At 41.9% G+C, this 9,357-nt stretch overlaps 1 protein-coding gene across 1 annotated transcript; it reads left to right on the forward strand.

Annotated features, from left to right (window-relative positions):
- Positions 1 to 305: 305 nt before the first annotated feature.
- Positions 306 to 9,357, forward strand: Ca3 (carbonic anhydrase 3). Its single transcript, XM_008836914.3, has 7 exons — positions 306 to 390; positions 1,093 to 1,290; positions 3,504 to 3,622; positions 4,955 to 5,047; positions 5,884 to 5,946; positions 6,676 to 6,831; positions 8,468 to 9,357. Exons 1-7 carry the CDS (start codon positions 357 to 359, stop codon positions 8,585 to 8,587), a joined length of 783 nt encoding a protein of 260 aa, XP_008835136.1. The 5' UTR covers positions 306 to 356; the 3' UTR covers positions 8,588 to 9,357.

Raw genomic sequence — 9,357 nt, forward strand, 5'->3', positions numbered from 1 at the left:
AAAGAGGGGAGGGAAGCAGCACCAGTCCAGAGTCAGCTCTCTTAGAAAGCCTTGCAGCTTCGGGAGACAGGGAGAGATGCAAGAGCAGGAGCCAAGTCTCCCGGGAGAGCCAGGGAGGGGGACCGCCGCCCTCTCACCCGGACAGCTGTCCAGGTCTTGTAATTCATTGGCTTCCCCCGCCCCGCCTTCCGAATACTACCCCAGTCCAGTTTAGCCCCCTGCCCCACCCCGCTGGCCTAATAAGGCCATGCAGCTTGCAAGAGATCTGTATAAAAGACAGGGCTCTTGGGGACTCTGTAGGACAACAGGAGAGAGAAGGTGGGAGCTGTCCAGCGTGGAGAAACACAAAGACGATCATGGCCAAAGAGTGGGGCTATGCCAGCCACAATGGTGAGTGGGCCGGAACACTGCAGGGTGGCCCCTAGCATTGCACAGGAAGCAGGGGCGTAGAGGGGGCACTGGAAAAAGTGGGTAGGAGTGGGGTAAGAACTAGCATTTATCAAGCACTTTCCAGGTGCCACATGCTGCTCTTCCTTTTAACACTACCCATTTTATTCTCTCTCCCCCCATGGAGCTATTATTTCCTTTGGAGGAATCTGAAGCTAAGGGAATCTCAGTAACTTGCCTAAGGCCAGTTGCCTCTGACTGAGAAGCCAACCCAAGATCAGGTCTGGTTATATCTTACTCTGTGACACTGATCAAGTGTTTGTTCTCTAAGCCTGATGCTGGTAAGAATCTCTGCTTTGCATATGGAGTCAGCCTCAGGAATGGGGGAAAAAGCAGTAGTATCCTCTGAGATCCAAAAAGTAATGAAAAAAATGTATGTGTTCCATGTGTGAATCCATTTCAAAGACAAGGTTTGCAGGTCATATGTTTTCCCAAGCCAGTGGAAGGAATGCACAGATGAAAATAGTCTCCAGGTATAAACAAGCAAAGCTATGAATAGGTTTTAAATGCAAAGTGCTATATTGCTCAATCTGGACCCAAGAACCTTCTGAAATCACTCTTTGGCCTCTGTTTATGTTGCTGGCTTATTCGATTAGAAAGAGGTCTTGAGTTGTACTATAAAATCCTCTTACCTTCACTTCCTAGGTCCCGAGCACTGGCACGAACTTTATCCGATTGCCAAGGGGGACAACCAGTCACCCATTGAGCTACATACTAAAGACATCAAGCATGATCCTTCTCTGCAGCCCTGGTCAGCCTCTTACGATCCCGGCTCTGCCAAAACCATCTTGAACAACGGGAAGACATGCAGAGTTGTGTTTGATGATACCTATGACAGGTCCAGTAAGTAAAGCATTTAAAAAGGGCTGGACGGATGTTTTCAGTATCTACTGACAAGATGTGATTTATGACACAGTAATGGAATTAATGGGGAACTTTATCCCTGAAATGGAGATGCCATTCAGCTTGGCTTTAGTTGTAAAGAATTATATTTATGCATTGAGGAAGAATGTCACACCCTCTTACTTTGGTCACTCTGTTGTTGCAAAATGGCCTTGTGCCCAAGGTAAATGTTGGCGATATACTCCTGAGACAGTAGGATGGGTCATGATGACAGGGAGTCCACATGGACTTTCTGACTGCCAAGGGAGACCTGAGGTTCTTATATTTCTGATGGTCTGCATAACAGGCTCCCCAACATAGCAAGAAATACAATGGGTACTTTCTTTCCCTGGTAGCTGGGACAGAGTAGGGCCACTGTTTGAGTCTAGGTGACCTGGCTTCAGGGCTTCACTGGTATTCATCTGAAGAATCTTTCTGGTGAGTATTCCTGATGGAGCTGATCATTTCTTCTTGGGTCAATGTTTGTTCAAAATTTGGAAAAAAAAAAAAACATATGATTAAAAAAAATTAACCTACACCAGCAAGCAATCTATGAAAAAAAAAGAAGGTTAATTTAAAATGCTTTATTTCAGACAGACCTGGTGGTTCACACCTGTAATCCCAGCACTCAGGAGGCAGAGGCAGGAGGATTTCCACAAATGTGAGGCTAGAATGTTCTATGCAATAGTTCTAGGCCAGCCTGGGCTAAAAACAAACAAAAAAGCCAACAACCCCCCAAACAAAACAAAACAACAACAACATAACACCTATTTTATTGTAAATGAGTTTAAGAATTATCCTTTAGGAACTAAGAATACACTTTCCTAGAACCATGTTCCTGATAGAGCTAAAATTTTCCTTACTGAAATATATAAATTAATCTCCTTAAGGATGTTGTATTGAATAAAATTGTGACTTCCAGGCAAAGAAGAAGAAGACAAAAGCTTATAATTCCTTGAACAATGTTTTCATGTTTTCTTTTCCCCTTTGCCTTAAAAAACTTAAGCTGTATTTGGAAGGAAAAACAACAAAATCAGAGTACTCATTAGAAAGAAATACATGAAAATACTATTTTTATATACAAAGGTAGTTAAATATTGGCAAGTTCATATGGTTTACTCCAATAAATGGGACTCACATATCCAGATAATGGCTATTCCCAACAATGGGCAAGACAATACAGTGACTCAAATCACTTAATTCCCAGAGGACCAAGCTCACTCAAACCTAGGCATTATAGTTTTCAATCTACCTGGTGGGTTTCCCTGTGTCAGAGCAGACAATCATTTCCAAAATAGTTTGCCTTAGAATGCTGTTTTCATCTAACTCATGCTGCTAAATCTTGATTTTAGGGTTTCAATGTAGTTTTCAGTATCCTTTGGAAGGTATTTGAGCCTTTACATTACTCTCCACATGGAATGAATTGAGACCAAATCAAGTGAGAGATTGAGACAGATGCTGTACTACAAGGCTAAATCACCAAGATGGTCCCATTCAGCAGTCCACACTGATTGGTTTCCTGGGAAATTTCTAAATCTTTCTTTCATGAGATTTGAGTAGATGTGGATGAAAGTTCTTGCTTTTCATCTTAAGGAAAAGTAGAGCTGAAAGTAAAACAAGAAGGAATCGCTGCTTGCTCTGTGAGAAGGCACTGTGATGAGCACCATTAAGGTACTTAATCTCAGTTAGTCCTCACAGCAGTTCTCAAAGTGTGGAATTATTATCAGCTTCTTAGAGATGTAAAGGCAAGTTCAGAGAAGTAGATCTGCTTGCTTGAGATCACACAGCTCTGAAGGGGTGCAGTCAGAAATGGTATTTAAATCTGCCTTGCTGTCAATTGTCCAATTTTTCCCAAGAGTACTGTACTACTAACCTGTTCTTGGGGTGCGTGACTCCCTATAGCACATCTTGTATTTTAATTTGATTCCAAAGTGTTAAAATAACATTTCAAAAATAACAAGATGAGCAAACAAAATTAAAGAGGAAAGAAAATTCTCTTATTTTGATATATTCTTACTTCGTATTGTAAGCACTCTGGAGTCTTTGGAGATGGCTTCATCTGCCCATCAGGTGACACTTGTTACCCATGGAGCCTTGTCTGCAAAATATCTGTTTCATTCAGGTGGGTTTCTGCAGAGACTGGTGAACTCACCAGTCACTTATTTGACTCACAGTGCTGAGGGGTGGTCCTCTCTCTGGACCCTACCGACTTCGCCAATTCCATCTTCACTGGGGCTCCTCGGATGACCATGGCTCTGAGCACACAGTGGATGGAGTGAAATATGCGGCAGAGGTAGGAGGAACTTCCCAATCTACTCTGGGTCTCCCACAGTCAAAAGTGGAAAATTAAAAGCAGCTGCAGCACTGTTTCTGCTTCAAGCCCCTGTCTGTGAACAGTAGTTTTAGCATAAAGATTCTAGGCCCAGAGAGGAGAAGGCAGGTGGGTCAGCATCCTATATAACCTTTTCTTGAGAAATTGGCCATCATCCTGAATGGAATCAGAACAGTAAGGACAGCCAACACTTGTGAAGTGCTTGCATAATACATTTGATCTTTTCGACAGCCTTATGAAAGAGGTTACAGATGAGGCCACCGAGGCACGGAAATATGACATATTAAAGGCACACAGTGGATGAGTGCTAAACCTGGTATTTTTTATGCAAGCTGCCATTAGATGCCTTGTTTATGAGTATACAGTAATTCAAAAAAATAGAATTTATTAATTATGGATAATGCTCATTTTCTAATGAGGGAGACTACATGTGAGTATAGCTCATATTAAGGCACCAAATTTCAAATAGAATAAGACAAGCCACTTATTGTTTTCACTAAAAAACAAAGTTCGTATAGCAGCTACCCTAGAGTGAGCAGCGGTTCAGTTTCCACACCACTCTTTTCCAAGGGCAGCCACTGGTGAGCACAGGGCTGGGATGGGAATGTGGAGGCACACTGTGGATGTTCTGGTTGGCAGCATCACTAGGCACTTTACTATCAGCTAAATGAAACTCCAGGAAACTCAAAGTACTAACCAGGTCTGACCCTGGTTGATGTCGACAGTCAGATGATATCGGGTGCATTCAGGGTGGTATGGCCATAGACTCATTCCATTTCCTACCCCTAATCTAGAGAGCTAGTGGCAAGAGAGAAATGATTGAGAATGCCTTCCTGCTATTCATTCTCTCTCCCCATGAGGACAGTTCAGGCTATTTTTTTCCTAACGGGGGAAAGGCTTTAAGTGTGACTTTTGTGCATGGAATTAATTCACACATTTGATCTTGAATAAAATTTTTTAACAGTTACAAACTATTATGTTCCCCTGCAATTCTAAGTAACTCAATATGGGAAACTTGATTAACTTAACTTGTGTTCATGTTCTAAATTAAGATAAGGTTGTTGCCAGACTCTGGAGCTCTGACTAAGAGGAGGTAAATGGTTTCAAACACTTTTTATTTGACTAGTAAACTTTTACCAAAGTAGTGCATGTTAATATTTAGAATTGTATCAACTTCTATGAGTGTTAAGTAACAACTTTGAGACAGTACAGGTTTGGGTCTCTTGTGAACAACTTTCTGTTTATTTCCTTATTCTAAAAATTTACCTCCTGACCTGTGCTTTATGGTTGTAGCTTCATCTGGTTCACTGGAATCCAAAGTATAACACTTTTGGGGAAGCTCTAAAGCAGCCTGATGGAGTTGCAGTGGTTGGCATTTTTCTGAAGGTGAAGTAGACATTAATAACATTTTTTTCTCTCTCAGAATTAGTTCCTTCTTAATGCTTAGGGGACCATGAGTTTCACTCTCCCTATGCTTGACGGATATGTGAGGGCAAAGGTGTTAAGGGAGCTTATGATAGTGAGGGTGAAGGAGAGGGCCAGGGTGAGGGTGGCATGTGTTCATTTTCTTTTCCCTCTACTCCATTTTGATCACACTGGAAACCAGAAAGCCAGTGCTGGGAACTTCTGTGATGCCATGTGCCTGGCTGGACATCCCCTAGGCTTAAGGTGGCTACCACCCACAGGATCCCAGGCTAGGATGGCACAAGGAATGCCTGTGTTATTCAGCCAGCTTTGGTTTAAAGAGGATTTAGTGTTGTTAACACATGAATTTTGTGGTAACTTGATCAAGACGCTAAACCAGAGGTGAAAATCTGGCTTTCTTCTTTTTGAATGACCTAATTTGTTTTAGGGCATGAATTCATTGAGTGGGCTGAGAATGAAAGGAAAATAGTGATTTTACTTTGGGATCCATAGTCTGCCCTCGCTTTTACTTTTTTAAAAAATGAATGACTTTGCAGGAACAGTCAAGGACACAGAACCAGATCAACATATAATTTTGTGGTTTTGTACTTCAGAGGACTGGAATCCAAGTTTAGATCAGAAAACATATATTCTAAAATCTTAGGGGAAAAAAATAAACTTATGTTTGACTTAGCCCAAGATATTCTGGCAAGTTTATAAACACTAACTGCATATGGGTGAATCAAACCAGCTTCTAAGATGATCTTAAATTATGGAGGAGGGAAAAGTATCACATTGCATTTCAATTTTTTTTACAGATAGGACGGGAGAAAGGCGAGTTCCAGCTTCTCCTTGATGCACTGGACAAAATTAAGACAAAGGTAAGAGGAATTATTTTCCCTTAGAAAACATAAGGCAGAGCACAATCTTTCACATTTCAGATAAAGCCTGTCACTAAGTTTGATGGATATATTGTGTTTGCATATAAAAATAAATGTGATTATTATTGATTCTTAGAGCACTGTCATATATATCATATTTGCCACAGTCAGCCTGTCAGATTAAGGACTTTTCCCCAGAAGTAGGTGAGTCAGAGGTTCAGTGGTCTCTCCTCTTTCCCCCACCCACAGTGGACACAGGACCTCTGATGACCTCCATGCTACCCAGTGCTGCTCTTTAAATCCTGGCAGAACCTCTAAAATTTAAATATTAACAGTAAACTTTTCAAACAAACAGACACATTTTAGTTGCCTTTGAGATTATTTTAAGTAGCGGCTTTTAAGTCTGAACAGTAGAAAAAGGAAGTATTCTGAATATAGCATTCACTAAAATGCAAGTTTGCAAAAATACTAACTTACGTGAAATAATTCTATTAAACTTTGGATACAGTGTGAGTTTCCCCTGAGAGGACTGACAGAATTACAGTTCTACACCCTATGAAAACAGGGAGTAAAATGTCACAACAACCATGACAGATAAAATCAGAACACAAACCCATTCTCAATTGTTTTCTCTTTTGCCTTTGAAATGCGGCTCTTAAGAATCGGTGAGGCCTGCAGGGGGCGCAGGGTGCACAACCGAGCTCACGGTGTCCGCGCCTTGTCTTCCAGGGCAAGGAGGCTCCTTTCCCGCACTTCAACCCGTCCTGCCTGTTCCCCGCCTGCCGGGACTACTGGACCTACCACGGCTCCTTCACCACGCCCCCCTGCGAGGAGTGCATCGTGTGGTTGCTGTTGAAGGAGCCCATGACCGTGAGCTCCGATCAGGTCAGCGCTGGCGCAGAGCCCTGTGTGTGAACAGGAATGCTAAAGGCTGATGCGGAAGTGAAAATAGGACTGCAGAAAGCACGCTTATCCTCTGCATCTCACAGTTTGCCCTGCAGAATTACCGTCAGCCTGTTCAGCTTTCTCAAACCAAGCTTCCCAACGGTGCCAGATTAATGTAATCCTTATACACCAGTGGGATAGTGCACCACGATTGGGTTTACGGTCGGCGGACACTTACGGTTTGGATTAATATGAAGTGAGCATGGTTAAGAGATCAGGCATCAAATTAAGGCCTGGAGAGGAGAAGGGAGTGGAAGGGATGTATTTAGTAAAGTCGTTCCAAGGAGAAACACATTCCAACAGTTTTGTAGATAGAAACACATTCCTCCAGTTTTGTAGATAAAGGTGAGGCTCAGAAACATACAATAATTTATCCACAAACACAGCGAAGTATAGGATCCTAGTCCCAGCCGCGGCCTGACTAGGTCAACAGCTCTTGGCTTCTCTTCTTACTCCTCCCTTACTTCCATTCATCTAAAGAATGTCCTGGCAACGTTTACTAGAGAGAACTTCAGGGAAAGCAAAGAGGGTGTGGACATGGAGAAGGAGAGAAATGAGTCTCACAGGGACTCACCACCTCCCACATGCATTCTAGCAGTAAACCAGCGTTACCTGGCTGGCTCCTTGGCCTAAGACAACAGCTTGTATATTTCTTGTACAAGAAATCAACCCAACAGTTTAAAAAATCAACATTTTAAAAAATTAAATCAACATTTTAAAAAATCAAGGATCAGATCTAATGGTCTTTTCTTTGGCATAAAGGTTTTCAAAGCGGAATAAAATTTACTCAGGAAGGAAAGCTGAAAAACATTTTAATATAGAGGCATAATTGTTTTTAATTTTAAAAGTACATTTATTTGTTGGGGGTGGGGGCATGTGGAGACCAAGGACAACTTGCAGGAGTTGGTTCTCCTTTCACCCTGTGGGTCCAGGAATCAAACTTAGGTCATCAGGCTTGGCAGCAAGCACCTTACCCACTGAGCCATCTTGCCTCCTGAGGCACAATATTCTTAATAAGAATTTCCTATTTTCTTATCCTTTAAGAAAAAAAAAAGTCACTTTACAATTTAACATGTAGCATAATTCTAATTTCTTTCTAGTTCTTTAAAGTAATTAATTCTGTACATAATTGATTTGATTAGACGGTACAAGCCTATTAAGCTTATGTGCATGCATATGTTAAATCGTCACCTGCTTCTATGTAAATTGTACACTTCATATTGACCTTTCAATAATAATAACAATAATAATAGTTTATGTTTTTTGAGACAGGGTCTCCCTGTAACCCCAGCTAGTAGACCAGGCTGGCCTCCAAATCACAGAGATCCCCTTCCTCTGCTTCCTGTTTGCTAGGAATAAAGGTGTGTCATTAAGCTGCTGAGACTGATCCCTCAATTTAAAATTGAGAAATTCAGGTTGCAAGGGGATTCAGGGGAGGGCATGGAGAGCCTAGTTCTGAGGAAAAACTTATTTTATGAACTGGAAGCTGCTGGCTCCGGAACCATCACCGAATTTAAGTCTGTGGTTTGCCTGCTCAGAAAACCAGCGATTTCTAATAGCCTGTCTTCCCTTGCAGATGGCCAAGCTGCGCAGTCTCTTCGCCAGCGCGGAGAACGAACCGCCCGTGCCTCTGGTGGGGAACTGGCGCCCTCCGCAGCCAGTTAAGGGCCGCGTGGTGAGGGCCTCCTTCAAGTGAGGCTCTGGGCTTGCCCTCTTCAGGAAAGGAAGTTGACCCGAGAGAGCTGGAGTGCCTCCTCCTGGTGCTCCCGGCTCCAACACCTAGAAGGGGATGAAAGTCGTGCTAAGAAGCCGAGGTTCCTTTTGACACTATCTAACACAGAAGCATGATGTCACACTTGACCTTTGTAACAATCACCTTTTCTATAAAATTAGTGTTTTGTAGTAAGGGTTCAGTGAAGAAGAAATAGATGGATGAGTAGAGACACAGAAAAATGGCCGTCGAGCATCTTAAATTTCTTGAAACCTCAGGTTTCCTATTCTCATGCTGTTACTGATCCTAACTGTAGTTGAACGTGGAGGTGTGGGCCAGTCCTATCACAGTAAAGCAAAACCAGAGGTTAAAATGATTGTGGACCTTAAGAATTGAGTTCATAATATGTTTTACCTCTTAAATAACACCAGCAAGAACTCCATCACTTGTTGAAGTTTAGCTACTACCAAGATTACCTGGTTTCAATTAGCAATAAAAAGAAACAAATTAAGACCAGATGTTTAAAAAATTTTCACCCATCATTTGAATTTCTTCTTCCTAAATATGGTTTTCTTTACCTGAAGCAGGGTCATTCATTTTTTATTTCACTACTTTTATCTATGCATGCCTATTAAAATAAAAACTCTCTGATGTCTTTTGAATGGGAGGAGACTGGAATGAGTGATTCCTAGAACAGAAAGGAAGACAGCACTGAAGCAAAGGGTTTGTACTGAACACAAAAGCAATAAAGACAC

Source organism: Nannospalax galili, unplaced genomic scaffold (genome assembly GCF_000622305.1).
Source record: "Nannospalax galili isolate Female #2095 unplaced genomic scaffold, S.galili_v1.0 scaffold370, whole genome shotgun sequence".
NCBI classification, from domain to species: domain Eukaryota; kingdom Metazoa; phylum Chordata; class Mammalia; order Rodentia; family Spalacidae; genus Nannospalax; species Nannospalax galili.